Genomic DNA, 19901 nt, shown 5'->3' with positions numbered 1-19901 from the left:
TTTTTGTCCTACTTGTAAATGTTTGGGAAACAAAAAACACATTTATTGTTGATTTTTATGAGTAAAGTGTTTTCAGCTGATTGTCGGTGCATGTCTTTCAGGTATTACATGAGACATTCCCTCAGCACACATTCCTGATGAATGGACTTATTCATGGGGTGAAGGTAATTGGCTCTGCTTTTCCTCTTTCATCATTATCATAGTGGCAAATTAAGGGTGGCAGAAAACATTCCTACGTGTTGCATAAAATAAGTTTAAATGCATTGCTCCACCGCATGCATTATAGTAACGTTTATCCCGTTGCAGCTCGTGGTACTGTTTGTGTGTGTGTTCACATCTAAAATACCTTTGTCGTCTCACATGGTGGCACTAATTAACACAACTATATTCCTGTTTACCTTTCAGAGGCTTAGCTACGCATGTTAATGTTTAATAGCATCCTGCTCACTATCCGTTACATGTTGACACCTGCAAGCTTCGAGTATCTGTAGCAGCTTCCCAGCCATGCCAGACTAGATTAATTGAAGCTCTGAAGGTAGTTATTTTTGTGTAGAAGTTAACTGTCTAAAGAAAAGTAACAGTAATTATTCTGTTTTCATTTCATGGTTTTGTTCAGTGGTCAAGAAGTATTACTCTAGAGAAAGTAGGTCAACACATCCGAGTTAGAAGTCAAAACCATTAGTAGAAGTATTTTAGTTAAAACTTGCCCCGACTTCACACTGGAGACATCAGTGGTGTGGAACGGTTTATTCGAGTGATTCACTGTGCCAGTCTACAACTGAAGACTCTCAGCCACGGAGTTTCATCTGCGCCGTTCTCCTCGCTGGACTCTCAAGATCACAAAATCCCACGAGACTTCAAAGGCAACGATTCGTTTATGCCATCCCGCAGAGAAAGGAGGTCATGTCTGATGTCCCCTGCCAGGATTAAAGCCATGAAAAACTGTTGCATTTCTCTAATGATGCTGGGAATAAACGAGCTGTTACAGTCAGGTCCATAAATATTGGGACATCGACACAATGCTAACATTTTTGGCTCTATACACCACCACAATGGATATCAAATGAAATGAACAAGATGTGCTTTAACTGCAGACTGTCAGCTTTTTTTGAGGGTATTTACATCCAAATCAGGTGAACGTTGTAGGAATTACAACAGTTTGCATATGTGCCTCCCACTTGTTAAGGGACCAAAAGTAATGGGACAGAAAAAGAACCATAAATCAAACTTATACATTTCAATACTTGGTTGCAAATCCTTTGCAGTCAATTACAGCCTGAAGTCTGGAACACATAGACATCACCAGACGTTGGGTTTCATCCCTGGTGGTGCTCTGCCAGGCCTCTACTGCAACAGTCTTCAGTTCCTGCTTATTCCTGGGGCATTTTCCCTTCAGTTTTGTCTTCAGCAAGTGAAATGCATGCTCAATCAGATTCAGGTCAGGTGATTGACTTGGCCATTGCAAAACAGTCCACTTCTTTCCCTTCAAAAGCTCTTTGGTTGCTTTTGTAGTATGCTTTGGGTCATTGTCTATCTGCACTGTGAAGCGCCGTCCAATGAGTTCTGAGGCATCTGGCTGAATATGAGCAGATAAAATTGCCTGAAACACTTCAGAATTCATCGTGCTGCTTTTGTCAGCAGTCACATCCTCAATAAATACAGGAGAACCAGTTCCACTGGCAGCTGTACATGCCCACGCCATGACACTTCCAGCACCATGCTTCACTGATGAGGTGGTATGCTTAGGATCATGAGCAGTTCCTTTCCGTCTCCGTACTCTTCTCTTCCCATCACTCTGGTACAAGTTGATCTTGGTCTCATCTGTCCGTAGGATGTTGTTCCAGAACTGTGAAGGCTTTTTTAGATGTTGTTAGGCAAACTCTATTCTGGCCTTCATGTTTTTGGGGCTCACCAGTGGTTTACATCTTGTGGTGAACCCTCTGTATTCACACTGGTGGAGTCTTCTCTTGATTGTTGACTTTGACACAGATACACCTACCTCTTGGAGAGTGTTCTTGATCTAGCCAACTGTTCTGAAGGGTGTTTTCTTCACCAGGGAAAGGATTCTTCGGTCATCCACCACAGTTGTTTTCTGTGGTCTATCGGGTCTTTTGGTGTTGCTGAGCTCACCGGTGCGTTCCTTCTTTTTGAGAATGTTCCAAACTGTTGTTTTGGCCACACCTAATGTTTTTGCTATCTTTCTGATAGGTTTCTTTTGTTTTTTCAGGCTTATGATGGCTTGCTTCACTGATAGTGACAACTCTTTGGATCTCATCTTGACAGTTGACATCAACAGATTCCAAAAGCAAATAGCACACTTGAAATGACCTCTGGACCTTTTATCTGCTCATTGTAATTGGGATAATGAGGAAATAACACACACCTGGCCATGGAACAGCTGAGAAGACAATTGTCCCATTACTTTTGGTCCCTTAACAAGTGGGAGGCACATATGCAAACTGTTGTAATTCTTACACCGTTCACCTGATTTGGATGTAAATACCATCGAATAAAAGCTGACAGTCTGCAGTTAAAGCACATCTTGTTCATTTCATTTGATATTCTTTGTGGTGGTGTATAGGGCCAAAAATGTTAACATTGTGTCGATGTCCCAATATTTATGGACCTGGCTTTAGGTCACATGTATAGACGTTAGGGCTGCACGATATTAGGAAAACCTGCGATATGCAATAACAGTGATTTACCATTGCGATGGCGATATTACTTGCGATAAATAAAACTTAACTCAGGAACAAAAATAATCACAAACAAAGAAATTTTAAAATGACTAAAAAATCATATAAATGAGAAAAGCAAAAGATGTGAGGAAACGGAAAAAGAAAATGAACAAGAAAAGGTAATCGGTGGATCCCGTGAAAAGCAGAATCAGCAGAAAGAGCAGAACAAAGCTAACTCGGGTGTTTGCTAACCATCAGAATTAAGTGCCGTTCGCCTCGGGGGCGGGCATCTAACCAATGAGAACCCATCCAATTGGCCAAATGGGTTAAGAGTTCTATTTGATTTGTTTAAAAAAACATGCTTCTGTTTGATTGACAGAATGCATTATGTGTAGCAAACATTTGAGCTGACCATTCATTGCGATATTTATCTGTTCTTTGCAATATGCATATTGCGCATGCTGATGTAGTGATAATGATATATTTGCGATATATTGTGCAGCCCTAATAGACATTATCTATGAAATCGCATTGCTGAAATAATTTTTTATTTTGATAATTACCAGGTGTTTTACACTGAAACTGTGCGTGATTTTCTGTCTAGCTCAATGTGAACTGCGGAAATTGGTGTGTCCCAGAAGTGGCTCATGGCAAAAATAGAAAACAATCTTATCTTTAGTGGAGCTATGCTATGGGCTGCTTATGGGATGCACCTGAAAATGTCTGCGCTGCTGCTGGTTTGAATCAACCCCACAGGCTAAGATGGATTCTATTTGAAGCAGCGACGTTCTGTGCCACTGACGCCTCCAGTGTGAATTCGCGGTTAAACAACTTATTTATTTTTTGTTTGTTTGTTTTTTCATCTCAAAACCAACTGACTTTGTTATCAAAGGAGCTATTTAAAGATAAGCTTTCTTCCTACTTTCAAACCGCTAGTGAGTGCTTCGTTGTTCTTTGGTTCTCTTTCTTAACATTCGTTTCGATGTCTCACTATGGGATACGCCCCTCCGCGGATTCCTCAGAAGCACTTATCTCAATACGCCAATCCTGATTGGCCAGTGACCGTGACGTACGCGTCCCCATGCTACTATAAGTAGCAAGCGTCCCCACGCACGCACTATTCAATCACCTCTTCTCGCTTCGGTGGTCGCTTATCTCTGAGGTAAGTTAGCTCAACTGTTCACAGACGGAGCCTTCTAATATTCTCTCCGTCGCCGAACGTTAACTTACTGTCCTTCTGTCCTGGCCTTCACCATAGGCTCGGGGCATAACGAGCAGCTTCACACTCCAGTGCATCTGTTCGTTCTCTGCTAACACACCAGTTAGCCTACATGGAAGCCGCTCCTCCCACCAGAGGAGTCGACGGCGCAGGAGCTCGCCTCTGTACCTGTGGGAACAAAATCTCAAGCACAGACCCGCACAAGGTCTGCTCGAGCTGCCTCGGGCTGGAACACGCCCAGCTGGCTTTGGAAGTCCCCGGGTCATGTGAGAGCTGTGCTTGCTTCACCCTGAAGAGCCTTCGCCGGCGGCTAGCGCGCCAAGCTAGCCTGTCGGGGAAGGACCCTTGCCTGCCGGCCACTGGGCCACCGCCTGGGGACGCCAGCGAACATGTCCTCCCGGAGCCGGAACCGTGTGCCGAACTCAGCTGGGGCTCACAGCTCGAACCGGCCGGTCCGAGCCACCCTGTCGAGGACGTGTTGGAGTTGGACTACGGAGACGACGGGGGCACCTCGAAACTCCTCATTTCAGAGGAGGACGAGGATGACGACGTTTTTCTCCCCATCGCTCAGGCCTCCATGCCTAGCTTTCCGTCCTCTCCCAGGGATGGAGCGGCTTCCCCGGCCGCCCACCTGGACATGCAGTCAGTCTGCCGACGCGCTGCTACCAGGCTCAACATCCCTTGGCCCACCGTGGTCACTGAGGCTGTCAGATCCCGCTACGAGGGAAAGAAGCTGCCTCAGGCCACAAGAGCGGCAAAGCCCCTCCTTCCCGCCTTCCCGGAGCTTCTCCAAGAAGTGAGGTCCTCCTGGGACAAACACCCTTTCAGCTCCAGGTCTCCTGTCCAAGGAGCCTCCTCGCTGGACTTCGAGGGGATGGAGAAGGCTGGCATGCTTCGCATGCCGCCGATGGAACCGCTGGTTGCAGCCCACCTGCACCCACGGCTCTCGGCAACTTCCTCCAGGCCTCCCGCTCTCCCCGCGAAGGCGGACCGCTTCCTGTCGGCGCTGAACGAGAGAGCGTACAAGGCTGCCGCCATCTCGGTCCGAGCTTTGAATGTCTCCTCCATGCTCTCGGCGTACCAAGCCGAGCTCTGTGAGGACATGAATACGAAGCCGGACCCGGAGGTGTGGGAGGAAATCACCGTACTGACCGACATCTGCCTGCGTGTGCAGCGCTGCGCGGTCCAGGCCACGGGAAAAGCTATGGGCATGATGGTGCTTCAAGAACGTGCACGATGGCTGAACCTCTCCAACCTCTCTGATAGAGAGAAGGAGGACATTTTGGACATGCCAATCGTGCCTGAAGGCATTTTTGGCTCTGCCCTGGCATCAATGCAGCAACGGTGTGAGGCCAAAAAGAAAGAGGATGAAGCCCTTCATCTCTGCCTTCCCCGTAAGCCCTCACCGGCGCTGCCGGCTCGGCCGAACCTTCCTCAGGCGGCTGTCCGAGCCCAGCCTCAGTTCTGGATCCCAAAGCGCCCGAAGCCTCAAGCTGTCCAACCAGCTCCTTCGGGCTCAGCGCCTCGACCAGTTTGTCCTCAGAGATCCGGCAACCAAGCCGCTCCGCCGTCGGGACAACCCACCCGACCCGGCGGTCAGCAGGTGAGGAAGAAGAAGAGGGCAGCCTGACGGAGTTCTTTCCCTCCAGACACTGCAGCTGGCAGTTCCCTGTTCGCCAGCTCCTCCTGTTCGATGTTGCCATGGTGCCTTCTCCCCCCCTCACGGAACCCCTCCGGCAGAGTCCCCGAGCGGTCCAGGGTGGGGCCAGGACGTGCAGCCGGCTGTGCCGGCTCAAAACACACGTCACAAGCACTCACATTGTTTTTCACAAACATGTCACGCTCAAGGAGCATTAAAAAGTTCGCTGCCGCATCCAGACAAAATGTCAAGGGCGCAGCACAAATCAATAAAAATGTTGCCCATGAGCGGTTCCAGGCGGGGGCGGCCCCTGGCGGACTTACCCGCCAGGCACGGGTCGTCCCCGTACGCCTGGGCCGTCAAAGCACAAAGCCCCCGCGCATGCGCAGTGGTTGCCACGAGCACCGCTGCCCCACAACCTCTTGAGGGAGCTGCTGCTCCGTGTGTCACGGCTGTGTCACCGCTCTCTACTCACATGGAGGAATGGACAGCGGTTTCTGCTTCACATTGGGTGCTGAGAACTATTTCGAGAGGTTACAGGCTCCAATTCGCTTCTGTTCCTCCTCGATTCTCCGGCGTAGTGTTCTCCCACGCCCAGGGGACGTCAGCTCACATCCTTTAGGGAGAAATCTCCTCCCTGCTGGAGAAGGGAGCGATATGCATTGTGCCTCCCGATCGGTCTCAGAGCGGTTTCTACTCCAGGTACTTCCTGGTCCCGAAACGGGGAGGGACCGGGATTCGCCCGATCCTGGATCTGAGGGCCCTGAACCGATGCCTCAGAAAGTACAGATTCAAAATGCTCACGCTCTCATCCCTTTTGCGTCTGATTCACCAGAACGACTGGTTCACCTCAATCGACCTGAGGGACGCATACTTTCATATTCCCGTGTACCCTCCACACAGGAAATTTCTGAGGTTTGCCTTTCAGGGAGTGTGTTATGAATACACCGTGCTCCCATTCGGCCTCTCGCTGAGCCCGAGGGTGTTTGTCAGGTGTACGGAGGCAGCGATCGCCCCTCTGAGAGGGAGGGGCATTCGGCTGGCCACGTATTTAGACGACTGGCTCCTGCTGGCACGGTCCAGAGAGGAGGCAGCGTCAAACACGCTGGTTGTGATCCATCACTTGTGTGGTCTGGGTTTCAGAATAAACTGGCAGAAAAGCGCTTTACTCCCCTCCCAGAAAATAACCTTTCTAGGTCTGAATCTGGACTCAGGGGCGTTCACGGCCCGTCTCTCGACACCGCGCATGAACGCGCTCTCGCTCTGCCTGGCGCGCTTCCGCCTACACAGTTCGGTGCGGTTTGCGTTATGCCTCAGGCTTTTGGGTCTCATGGCGTCGGCTATTTCAGTGGTACCACTCGGCTGTCTGATTTTCAACGCTGGGTGGCTTCTCTGGGTCTCTCTCCAGTGCGCCACAGAGCGCGCAGGGTGACGGTCTCTGCAGCGTGCGTCGCGGCGCTCCGCTGTTGGCGTCACCCCTCCCTCTTGGCACAGGGGGTGCCTTTGGGGTTGGTTCTCGTGAGGAAAGTGGTCACGACAGATGCGAGCCTGTCAGGTTGGGGGGGGGGCTCCTGGAGGGTCGCTCTGTCAGGGGTGTGTGGAGCAGAGAGCTCTGGGGGACACACATAAATTATCTGGAACTCCTCGCGGTCTTTCTAGCCCTGAGGCGCTTCCTGCCTTTTCTCTCCGGCCATCATGTCCTGGTGAGAACAGACAACACCACGACTGTGGCTTATATAAACCGCCAGGGGGGGCTGCGCTCCGTGCGGTTACACACGCTGGCACGCAGACTGATCCTATGGTGCAGCAGGCATCTCCTCTCAATCAGAGCCACCCACGTCCCGGGTGTTCTGAATCGGGGGGCGGATCTGTTGTCCAGAGGGACACCCCTGTACGGGGATTGGAGCCTGCATCCAGCAGTGTTGGAACAGATTTGGATCCGGTTCGGCAGAGCCGTAGTGGATCTTTTTGCCTCCAAGGAGAATGCTCAGTGTCCTCTGTTCTTCTCCCTGCGCGACCGAGACGCTCCACTCGGCGTGGACGCGCTGGCGCACGACTGGCCACGGGGACTGCTTTACGCTTTTCCCCCAGTGGCCCTGATACCACCCACCTTGCTGAGGGTACGAACCCAGCGCCACACTCTCATTCTGGTGGCCCCATACTGGCCAGCCATGCATTGGGTGGTGGACATTTTCCAGCTCCTGGAGGGCCAACCTTGGAAACTGCCGCTTCGCAGGGACCTGGTGTCCCAAGCGGGAGGCTCGATCTTCCACCCTCATCCAGAACGGCTGGCCCTGTGGGCCTGGCCCCTGAGGGGTGTGGGCTAGTGTCAGCAGAGCTGCCCCAGGCAGTCATTCGAACCATTCAGAATGCTAGGGCCCCCTCCACTAGGTCCCTATATGACTGTAAATGGAAGGTGTTTGAAGCCTGGTGTCAGGGCAGGGAGGTCTCACCCTTCCAATGCCCGGTGAACGTCATTCTGTCTTTCCTGCAAGACTTGTTGGATGGGAAGAAGGCTTTCTCCACCATTAAAGTGTACCTAGCAGCCATTTCCGCCCGACACTTGGGTTTTGGGAGGAAATTGGCAGGTCAACACCCCCTGGTGTGTAGCTTCATGAGGGGCGCGCGCAGGCTTCTCCCTGTGTCCCGACCCCTGGTGCCCTCATGGGATCTGTCCTTGGTGCTGTCGGCCCTCTCCGGGCCTCCATTTGAACCTATGGACGGCCTGGACCTTAAGATCCTGTCTCTTAAGGTGGTGCTACTCCTGGCTTTGGTATCTGCAAAGCGAGTTAGTGACTTACAGGCTCTCTCTGTGCACCCATCCTGCACCCAGTTTGCACCAGGTGACATGAAGGTGTCCCTGAAGCCCAACCCTGCCTTTGTGCCTAAGGTGGTGGGCTCCTTTTCTCCTATTATCCTCACAGCTTTCTACCCGCCACCCTTCTCCTCTCCTGAGGAGGAGCGGTGGCACAAGCTGTGTCCGATTCGCGCGCTCAAGGAGTATGTGAATCGGACGGAGAACCTTCGCAGGGGGGACCAGCTTTTTGTGTCATGGGGTGGGCCTCGTAAGGGGAAACCCATCACAAAGCAGCGGCTTTCCCACTGGATTGTGGAGGCTATTTCTATGGCTTACTCCTGTCAGGGCATTCAGGCACCTGTTGGGCTCAGGGCCCATTCTACTAGGGGCCTGTCTGCTTCTTGGGCCCTTTTTCGGGGGCTGTCAATCCAGGAGATTTGTGCTGCAGCAAGTTGGGCTTCTCCACTTGCATTTGCACGCTTCTATAAGCTTGATGTTTCGGTCCCTGCAATGACTCACACGATTCTGAGTGTGGGGTCTTTGGCGGGCCAAGACGTATCCCTGTAGGTTGGTGATCGCTGGATAAGCTGTCTGGCAATACGGGAGTCTCCATATCCCATAGTGAGACATCGAAACGATTGTTAAGAAAGAGAACTTTAGGTTACTATCGTAACCCCGGTTCTCTGAGTAACATGAGTGAGATGTCTCACCAGACAACCCTTCTTGCTGGGCGAAGCGAGAAGAGGTGTTTATCTTGAATAGTGCGTGCGTGGGGACGCTTGCTACTTATAGTAGCAGGGGGACGCGTACGTCACGGTCACTGGCCAATCAGGATTGGCGTATTGAGATAAGTGCTTCTGAGGAATCCGCGGAGGGGCGTATCCCATAGTGAGACATCTCACTCATGTTACTCAGAGAACCGGGGTTACGATAGTAACCTAAAGTTTTCTCAAGTTTCAGGTTTTTATTTGGAGTAAGGTGTAGTTGAAGTGAAAGTCATTGCTACTACTGATGAGTTTTAGTTGTGTCCAACTGAATAATAATTCATCTAGAATAGTTTTATTTATGTTCTTGAAATTCTTTCTTTGGTAACTTTAATTTATTTTCCTTCCAGTGTTGCTTCTGCCATACGTCTGTCATTCCTCCAAACAAAGTCACTATTTTTCTGATTAATTTTTTTTCTAGGGCCTTCTATCATTTCTGAGTGCTCCTCTGATTGGTGCATTGTCAGACGTGTGGGGACGCAAGTCCTTCTTGCTGCTAACGGTCTTCTTCACATGTGCACCTATTCCACTGATGAAGATCAGCCCATGGTGAGCGCTAAATACAACTGCATGTATACCTTATTTTTAGGGTATTGTTTCTTGTTGCTTGAAACATTTATTCCCAAAATTTTACTAGATTAAAAAAGAAGGTACTGCAGCGGAATTCTAAACATAAATCACGGCAGAAAAAATGGAATTTACGATAGTAATTCACTCTATTTGTGTTTCCAGGTGGTACTTTGCAGTCATCTCCATGTCTGGTGTTTTTGCCGTCACCTTCTCTGTGATCTTTGCCTACGTGGCAGACATCACACAAGAGCATGAGAGGAGTACAGCATACGGTTTGGTGAGGAAATGCTTGAAATAGTTAATGAAAGCTCCTGACTTCTCAGAATTCTGATGATGTCCTCTTCCTGTTTTTCTGACCTCTTTAATTACATTTCTCCCAGGTATCAGCTACTTTCGCAGCCAGCCTGGTTACCAGCCCAGCCATCGGAGCCTATCTGTCTGAGAATTATGGCGACACGTTGGTGGTGATCCTGGCCACGGCCATCGCCCTCCTTGACATCTGCTTCATCCTGGTGGCCGTACCCGAATCGCTGCCCGAGAAAATGAGGCCAGCATCGTGGGGAGCGCCCATCTCCTGGGAACAGGCAGACCCCTTTGCTGTGAGCAGTAACTTTCTTAAAAGATGAACTCAGTTGTTTTAAATGGTCACATGTTTTCTCCCAGGTATCTGTTCTGTCCTGTGCGATTTTATATTATCGACCACTAGGGCTGCAACAATGAATCGATAAATTCGATGAAAATCGATTACTAAAAGCGTTGGCAGCGAATTTTGTCATCGATTCGTTGTGTTGCACAACTCTTCCAAAAGCCCCCCCCCTCCCCCTCCCCTCCCGCCCGCCGTTGCGCGCAGACCGGAGAGCCGGCAGGTGTTTGGAAGAGGAACATGGCAGAAGCAGCGAGACCCAAAAAAAGTAAAAACTTCTAAAGTTTGGGAGCATTTTCAGTTAAATCAGGCGAAGACATTCGTTACCTGCAACGTTTGTAGGTCAGACTTAGCATGGCACGGGAGTACTACAGTGATGATGCAGCATCTTAAACGCAAGCATGTCAGAATCATCAGCGAGGAAGGAGAGAGCTCGGTGTCCGGGTAAGTTAAAAACTTTTCTAAAGTGACTCACCCAAGCCCCGGATTATTACACAGGCTAGACATGCCCTAAGCTCGTAAAAAAAAACTCGGTACCACTTTACAATAAGGCTCCCTTATAAATGGCTAATAAATGGTTTATAAATGTCTTATTAATCAATCTATAATGCCTTATATATGACTAATAAACATTTATTATGCATTAATTAAGGGTGAAAAAGACTAAACTTACTAGTTTCTTGCCAAATAGTGAACCAAATCTGTTGACTTATGTACTTTATCTAGACTTCATATATTAAACATTTCAAACTAAGAAACTACCTTTTAAGCACTATTAGCATTTGTAAACAAGGTTTTGGGCAACTAATAATGTACCTTATAACTGCATTATAAATACTTACAATGATTAAAGGGAGGCTTATTGTAAAGTGTAAAATATGTCTTTATTCATTAATAGTTAATAAACATTTATAAATGCAAACTGGAGCCTTATTGTAAAGTGTAAAACATGTCTTTATTTATTAATGATTAATAAACATTTATAAATACAAACTGGAGCCTTATTGTAAAGTGTAAAACATGTCTTTATTTATTAATGATCAATAAACATTTATAAATACAAACTGGAGCCTTATTGTAAAGTGTAAAATATGTCTTTATTTATTAATAGTTAATAAACATTTATAATTACAAAAGGGAGCCTTATTGTAAAGTATAAAACATGTCTTTATTTATAAATGATTAATAAACATTTATAAATACAAACTGGAGCCTTATTGTAAAGTGTAAAATATGTCTTTATTAATAGTTAATAAACATTTATAATTACAAAAGGGAGCCTTATTGTCTTCGTCTTCGTCTTCCTCCGCTTATCCGGGTCTGGGTCGCGGGTGCAGCATCCCAATTAGGGAGCTCCAGGCCGTCCTCTCCCCGGCCTTGTCCACCAGCTCCTCCGGCAGGACCCCAAGGCGTTCCCGGACCAGATTGGAGATGTAACCTCTCCAACGTGTCCTGGGTCGACCCGGGGGCCTTCTGCCGGCAGGACATGCCCGAAACACCTCCCCGGGGAGGCGTCCAGGAGGCATCCTGACCAGATGCCCAAACCACCTCAACTGGCTCCTTTCGATCCGGAGGAGCAGCGGTTCTACTCCGAGTCCCTCCCGAATGTCCGAGCTCCTCACCCTATCTCTAAGGCTGAGCCCGGCCACCCTACGGAGGAAACTCATTTCGGCCGCTTGTATCCGCGATCTCGTTCTTTCGGTCATTACCCAAAGCTCATGACCATAGGTGAGGATTGGGACATAGATCGACCGGTAAATCGAGAGCCTGGCATTCTGGCTCAGCTCCCTCTTCCCCACGACAGACCGGCCCGGAGGGTTACCGGGGTCCCACCCTGGAGCCAGGCCTGGGGTTGGGGCCCGTGAGCGAGCGCCTGGTGGCCGGGCTTTCGCCCATGGGGCCTGGCCGGGCCCAGCCCGAACCGGATACATGGGCTCGTCCAACTGTGGACCCACCACCCGCAGGAGGAACATGAAGGGTCAGGTGCAATGCGAATCGGGTGGCAGACCAAGGCGGGAGCCTTGGCGGTCCAATCCCCGGACAAGAAAACTAGTGATGCGGACGCTGAGCCTTATTGTAAAGTATAAAACATATCAGTGTTTATTAATGACTCTTAAACATTTTTAAATGTAAAATGAAACTTTTTTAGTATGAAACTAGTTAACATTTATTTATAACCAGTAAACTTTTTGAAGACTAGGGGCCTTACTATGAAAAGTATAACAAGCTGCCTTATAACATTAGACAATACTCTATCTTAACATGTGCAGTTGTTTTGGTTACACTTAGAACACACAAAACCTTCTAAACAAAAATGACAAGAAAAATCTTTGTTGTGTGGAAACTGAACACATAACTGAACAGATCGTTAAAAAATTACCAGTTTCACACACATCTGTTCTATAGCTAAATATGCTGAAACAGAACAAGTCAGATAACTGAGTAGGCTTTCAGACAGACTTGCCTCTTCGAATTGGAAGCAAAGATCCATCAGCCTTCATGCTTTCTATTTTGTTTTTCACTTCATCATTGCTTTGAATCTCTTCCTCACATCGCTTAGCAAAATGGAGTACCATCTCTCCACTGGGCTTGTTGGAGATCAGCTCCTGGTAAACAAGAGGAGCTGCGATAGCGAGCTCAGCAACTGATGCCGTGGACACAACTGTGTTTCTGTCAATCCCATGCTTCTGAAAAGCTTTGGACAAGGTCTTCATCTTTGGAAATGTCTTGAGGAGGGACTTGTATCTCTGCACAATCTCACTTGGTGTTCGGACTGAGAATCAAATTAAAACAAAGAAAACTGTTAGAAACAAATGCTCATAGCACACAATACAATCTGTTACTATAATTTACACACACATGCATATACGTGTGTGTGTGTGTGTATGCATTTCTAAAAATGTGCATCAGTCCAAACCTTATATTCAAGTTTGGTGTCAAATACAATGTAGTTTGAAGAAAATATTTAAATGGTAATTTTATCTCCAAAGTACATAACTTCTAGCCTGGCCTGCCAGACTAGACTTCTGCACAGAGAGTCTGGTAACTCACAGGCAGAGAGGCACATGAGGGGCGGGATTAGCCAGCTCAAAAATGACCAATCAAAAAAAAAAAGGTGGAAATGCCAACTGTACCATGTGACACAGTAGTTTTTTAGCTGTAGTAAAAAATGGAGCCTGGTAATGGCGCAAACATCTTTCTTTAGAAGAAAGATTTTTAGCGGTTCTTGTTGTGGTTTCAAAGACATGTCCAAGTCATTTACAACAGAGGAAAGAGCCGCGGTGAACTCCGCTTCAGACATAATTGTTTATGAGAAATTGAGCTTCACTGTGTGTGTGACATACGCTGCTCAGTGATGATTGGTTTGGTTAGCATTTTCATTTGGGTGGGGTTATTTACATAGGAGAGTTACCAGACTCTTTCTCTGTGCAGAATTAAACAGAGGAGGACTCTGGCAGGCCAGGCTACATATCTTCTGAACATAAGTATTTTGCTCACCACACTGCCGGAACTTCTTTTCCTCCTTCTTGTATTTCTTGGCTTTTGAATGCTTGTTTTTGAATTTGCGCTTTTGCTTCTTTGGGGGTGAAGATGAGGATGAGGATGACCACTCAGATGATGCAGATGAAGATGTGGAAGATGAATCCAAGTTTTCAGAAGGATTGTTGATAAACGTATCATTTAATGGTTCGTCTTTAGGTTGCGCTGCAGAAAAAAATGGATGAATTTAGAATTTTTTTTAACACATATCAGGTAACACAGAGTGAAACAAACATGCAAAGTAGCTGCCAATTTCATTTCATTACACAATGGATGATTTTGTCAGCTTATGTGCTTTGACAGAATGAGAATGATGCACCCTTCTGAGTGAAATAATATACATGTGGCTGGGCAAATCTAATTTTTGTAGACTATAGAATAATAAAACAGTATAATGACTGAGTGTTGTTGTCCAATACAACATTAAATGTCAATAATTGGCAGTAATTACCTATTACCGTGGTGTTTAAAGGAGAAAAAGGGGAAAACTAAGTTGCTGGTACTAAGAGATAAAGTGGCACAACTACAAACCATCTAAATGAACACTTTGATGTCGAAATGTGTATTTTAAATTAATTATTAAAGTATGTAAATGAAAATGTATTTATTCGTGAGAGCACAGACAACTGTAAGAAAACAGATAATAAACAGATAATAGGTTATGGCATAATACATGCCAATTAATTAATCAATAGGTTTAAACCCAATTAGAACAAGTTATTTTTAAGAGTTAACTGGCATAACACCAAAGAGTAACTATTTTTTTATCAACACAGTGACAATAAGGGATCTTCATGTATATTTATAAATTATCTGATGTTTATCACAATAATCTAAAATTAAACAATGTTTATGAAACTAGTTTAATGTCATACTTGACAGAGATGATAGCTGACTTTGGAGGAAATCCCTCTCTCCTTCCAGTTCTTCAATTCTCATCTTTTGCCACTCCAGCTTCTCCTTAAGAAAAGCAACTTCCTGTCTCTCCTTATTAAGAAGCACAGTTGCAGTAGGGGCAAGGCCAGAAGAAGTATCTAAAAAAGACAATTTAGACACACATTAACAACAGTAGCAGAATCTCTAATCTAAACTAGGCAAACTAAATGACAGCAGAAACAAAAATATCTACTTTAAATGGTAACAATACAAATGTAAAAAATGTTCTGAGACAAACACCTGTTGTAGAGCAGACACTTCCAGAACAAAATAAATTATTCCTCCATGTTACCACACTGGGGTTATTCATAATGATATAAATGTATATACATTTACTAACTATTAAAAAATATAAAACTTTGTGAGGTTTCACTTTCGTAATAATTAATAGTACCAGAGATAGCTAGGCACTGTAGCACCCAAATGGTTCATTGTTAGCATTAAAACATTCCTCACCATCACGTTTCTCTGTTGACAGCGTTGGTTTAGTGTTAACGTTATCCAGTCACTGCTTTTTGTTTTTCTTTGAACGCGTGCTGACCGCAGGTGTCGCAGTGGAACAGGAATCTTTCTCTTCAGGTCCATCCATGGCGCTGCCGTAGCTAGCTAGCGTCAGTCCGTGTCGGTTTGACTGGTGGATCCACCTCAGCTCCGACGCACACCGATGGGAGGGACTTCCGTATTAAGATTCACTGTGATTGGATGTTTGCACTAAGCTCATCTCTGTATGGCTAATTTTCGTTTTATTCCCTTTGGCGCGACGATGGCTAGTTTTCATATGCAACCTAAAAATCCAGCGGGAAACGCTTCATAACTGAGTCCAATGCACTATAAGAGGTGAGCAAATTGTTTTATTTTTTGTATGCAGGGTTGTTCTTTTAATTATAAGTCAGTTTTAAATATTACTTTAGCTGATGAAGAAAAATCAGTTTTAAGAATGAAAATGTTTTGTGTAAATGTAGCATGTTTTGTATTAACTTAACTAAATATTCTTGTTCCTGTTGTGTTAGCCATTTTTACATTTTTCTTTGAAAATTATCAGCATTTACAAGTTCGCTTGCAGGGAAGAGTAGTCATAAATAATGATAATTAACATATTTATTAAAAACCCATTTATCTTTCTTTTTTTGGTCATTCTTAGTAAGTCAACATAATTATAAATTCAGGTTTTTATTTAGCAAGTGTTCCTTCCTGTTGAGCTGTGTATTGTAAAAAGAAAAAAAACAACACAAATAGATTGCAGAGGCAATACAGTTTGTAACTGTATGTGCTGTGTTTTTTAAGTAAGTAAAATAAACTGGAACTAGAAATGTTTATATCTTGATTTTTTTTGTGTGTTTGAATTTTTTGGTCAGATTAATGGTTTTACATTTTTCCTTGACTTTTCAAAGAATGCTTCGAGAATTATACAAAGACTTGATCTGTTGCTATATCAGTGACCTTTTTTTTACCTATGACATTCTGAAGATACCAGTATTTCAATGTAATAATATAATTAAATAAATCTATAATTTTTCCTACTAGAATGCCTCTTGGGATGAAGTTGCGCACTCATACAGAGGGAAAACAAACTAAAAAGAAGACTCTGAGGCTGATTAAATAGCTGCAAAAGAAACACCTTCTAAAGAAGAAACTGAGATGCCCTGTTTGCCACCATAAGATGAAAATGATATCTGTGGTGAAGAAAGACCAATTTATGTGGTATGAATGCATGATAATGTAGAACATTTAACATCACATTCTGATATTAAAGGCAGGGTGCGTAAGTTGGAATTGTTAAAATAATTTTGACCATCTGACCTTGTTCTATGAGAAAAAGTGTGATCTTTCATATTTTATTTTTCTCCTAAGTCCCTCCCCTGGCTTTACTAAACTAATAATTTCTGCAAGCCTACCACATTGGCCAATAGCACTACATTTCAGATGTTCTCTCACTTGACTCGGCTTTCCCTGCATGTGCACGTTAGGAGGCGTGGCTTTCGGCTCATTCAGGAAGGTCGGGGATAGAGCAACAGCCCTTCAAATTTTAAAAGCAAGACACAGTGGTAACTTTATCTCAATATTTATTTATTTTTTAATATAATTTTGTGATAATGTTTATAGGTTCATTTATTTACCTCACTTTTTGGTTTGTTCTCAGGTGCTGCAAAAGAGCAAGTCATAGAAAAGTCTCCAGAACAATTAGAACTGGCTCCCTCTTTGAGAAATCAAAATTTTCTCTTTTCAGTTGGATGAAGTTCATCTACAGGTAGCCTGTGTGTATGAATGTCAACAGGAATAGCAGTTAATAATAGGGCCTCAGTGAGTTTTGATTGGTTTTCATTTCTGTCGCAGATTTTCACAAGGGCTCAGGCTTGATGATGATGTGGCTGGCAGCTCCAAAACATTAAGTGCCATGGCAAAGCGTATTCGACAAGTCTGCTTCAGTGCAATGGAAAGACACGGAGTAAATAAAGGGCACTGTCTTGGTGGTCACAAAGAATTTGTGGTTATGGATGAAAGCTGTCTCCGTCATCAGCGAAAGGTTGTAAACTCTCAGACCCCTTTGTTATTATCAGTCCAGATCTGAACATGTCCCCTAAACATATAAGTTTTAAGTTTTTACCATTACATTTAAGAATCAATATAGTAAAACTGTTACAACCAAACAAAAACAATCTGTTAATAAACATTATTATATCAATTACTATGATGATTTGAATCACTTGAGTCAGAATTTAACTAAATTAAAGTTTGTAAAAGTAGTCAATTAATCCATAAAGGAAATGAATGACAGAAAACAGCTTTTTTATTCAACATCTTTGTCATGCTGTTAATAAAGTTAAAATACAATTTACTTTAATAACAGCAATACAATTAAAATGTTAAGATGCAAACTGCATTTAAGAACATACTTTGTAAATATTCTGTTTAACCTTAATCTTTTTTTTTTTCAGTATGCACGTGGACGCTTCGGAAATGCTTGGAAAAGAAAGAAATGGGTCTTTGGACTGATGGGAGTGAAAGACAAAAGGCGAAGGCTCGTGTTAAAACTTGTAGAGAAACGAACAAGGCGTCACCTTGTTCCTCTGATCAGACAGCATGTTAAGTCAGGTAGTGCCATTATCAGTGATGAGTGGAGAGCCTACAAGAATGTCTTGACAAACATGGGGTACAAACATTACACAGTAAATCACAGCAGGTGGTTTGTTGATCCTCACTCGGGCAGTCATACACAACATATTGAAAGAGCTTGGATGACAATTAAAGGACATATTCGCAGACTAAGAGGAAATCGTACAGAGATGTTGTTGGAGGAACATCTTAAAGTTCTCGAATGGTCATCTTGGCTTGGTTCAAAACATCCTGATGGACCACTGGGACGCTTATTCAAGGACATATGGAAATCATTCCCAGTTTAACCTGAATCTCTTCTACAACAGTTTTTTTTAGGGAGGGTGTATTTGGTGTGTTTGATGAGTTTGGATGTTAAATGTGCTACACTTACAATACATGACCATTTTTGACAGTAGTTAACATGGTTTGTACAAATATTTTAAGCATTTAGTGTAACTCTGAAGTTTAACAAATTTGAACATTTAAGACTAATTTTTGGTATTTATAAATGTTTATTAGTCATTAATAAATAAAGATATGTTTTATACTTTACAATAAGGCTCCAGTTTGTATTTATAAATGTTTATTAATCATTAATAAATAAAAACATGTTTTACACTTTATAATAAGGCTCCAGTTTGTATTTACAAATGTTTATTAATCATTAATAAATAAAAACATGCTTTGCACTTCATAATAAGGCTCCCTTTTGTATTTATAAATGTTTATTAATCATTAATAAATAAAGACATGTTTTACACTTTACAATAAGGCTCCAGTTTGTATTTATAAATGTTTATTGATCATTAATAATCATTAATAAATAAAGACATGTTTTACACTTTATAATAAGGCTCCAGTTTGTATTTATAAATGTTAATTAATCATTAATAAATAAAGACATGTTTTACACTTTACAATAGCGCTCCCTTTAATCATTGTAAGTATTTATAATGCAGTTATAAGGTATCTTAGGTGTGTTCTTGCTGTGTCTTTGTAAATCCATGCTTTCGTTCTTTTTTAAACACAGAAACAGTTTTGTTTACCTGTTTGTAGCTACGGTTTCGCCGACAGCTGCCGGCTTCTTCAGGCTGACGATGATGGTGGCGCGTCACTTCCTTCTCCGTTTATCTGCGGGCAGCAGAGGACGTTGTCGCCCTCTACTGCCCGCTCTCCCCTCTCCGACGATGCAGTCCCATGCGTGGTCCAGCGTGTAAACTCCGTCGTCCCTGTTCATGGTCCCACATCCACGTCTCCTTATCTCTATTGCTTCCTTGATCCATCTTTTGTATTTTTGTTGTTCAGTGGTTATGATCCGTGTGCTGTCCCAGTCCATTATATGGTTTTCTCGGCTGACTTTTTTATTGTACTTTCTGCTTCTTCTTTTGCTGCTCTTGTGTGTTTACGATTTGCCTCTTTCTCGCACTCCTTTCTGTGTTCTATTGTCCGTGTATTGAGTTGGCGTCCGGTTTCTCCTATGTATGTTTTATTGCATATTTTGCATGGGATTTCGTAGATGACTCCACATTTTTGTCCAGCTGATATTTTGTCTCTTGGGTGTACTAATCTGTTTCTAACTGTTGTGTATGGCGTAAACACACAAGAGCAGCAAAAGAAGAAGCAGAAAGTACAATAAAAAAGTCAGCCGTAACAGATCATTGCTTAAGAGAAAACCATATAATGGACTGGGACAGCACACGGATCATAACCACTGAACAACAAAAATACAAAAGATGGATCAAGGAAGCAATAGAGATAAGGAGACGTGGATGTGGGACCATGAACAGGGACGACGGAGTTTACACGCTGGACCACGCATGGGACTGCATCGTCGGAGAGGGGAGAGCGGGCAGTAGAGGGCGACAACGTCCTCTGCTGCCCGCAGATAAACGGAGAAGGAAGTGACGCGCCACCATCAGCGTCAGCCTGAAGAAGCCGGCAGCTGTCGGCGAAACCGTAGCTACAAACAGGTAAACAAAACTGTTTCTGTGTTTAAAAAAGAACGAAAGCATGGAGTTA

The 19901-nt window shown here is 44.4% G+C and overlaps 2 protein-coding genes across 3 annotated transcripts in view; both read left to right on the top strand.

Annotated features, from left to right (window-relative positions):
• mfsd14a2 (major facilitator superfamily domain containing 14A2) overlaps positions 1–19901 on the top strand; it is a 50334-nt gene that overhangs the window by 16492 nt on the left and 13941 nt on the right. The window contains exons 3-6 of the mRNA XM_070541617.1: positions 102–164; positions 9519–9646; positions 9830–9944; positions 10048–10266. Of these exons, the coding sequence (XP_070397718.1) occupies positions 102–164; positions 9519–9646; positions 9830–9944; positions 10048–10266 (525 nt within the window). The remainder of the gene's footprint in view (positions 1–101; positions 165–9518; positions 9647–9829; positions 9945–10047; positions 10267–19901) is intronic.
• LOC107373546 (uncharacterized) lies at positions 14879–18357 on the top strand. 2 transcript variants are annotated; one of them, XM_070541619.1, is made up of 5 exons: positions 14879–16487; positions 16754–16831; positions 16927–17034; positions 17121–17310; positions 17723–18357. In XM_070541619.1, exons 3-5 carry the CDS (start codon positions 17018–17020, stop codon positions 18185–18187), a joined length of 672 nt encoding a protein of 223 aa, XP_070397720.1. In that variant the 5' UTR covers positions 14879–16487; positions 16754–16831; positions 16927–17017; the 3' UTR covers positions 18188–18357. The 2 variants fall into 2 exon arrangements, with proteins under 2 accessions (XP_070397720.1, XP_070397719.1); XM_070541618.1 differs by having other exon boundaries at positions 14879–16831.

This window comes from Nothobranchius furzeri, chromosome 11, assembly GCF_043380555.1.
Source record: "Nothobranchius furzeri strain GRZ-AD chromosome 11, NfurGRZ-RIMD1, whole genome shotgun sequence".
Classification (NCBI taxonomy): domain Eukaryota; kingdom Metazoa; phylum Chordata; class Actinopteri; order Cyprinodontiformes; family Nothobranchiidae; genus Nothobranchius; species Nothobranchius furzeri.
Note: the sequence above shows the minus strand (reverse complement) of the source record. Positions and strands in the feature narration are given on the sequence as shown.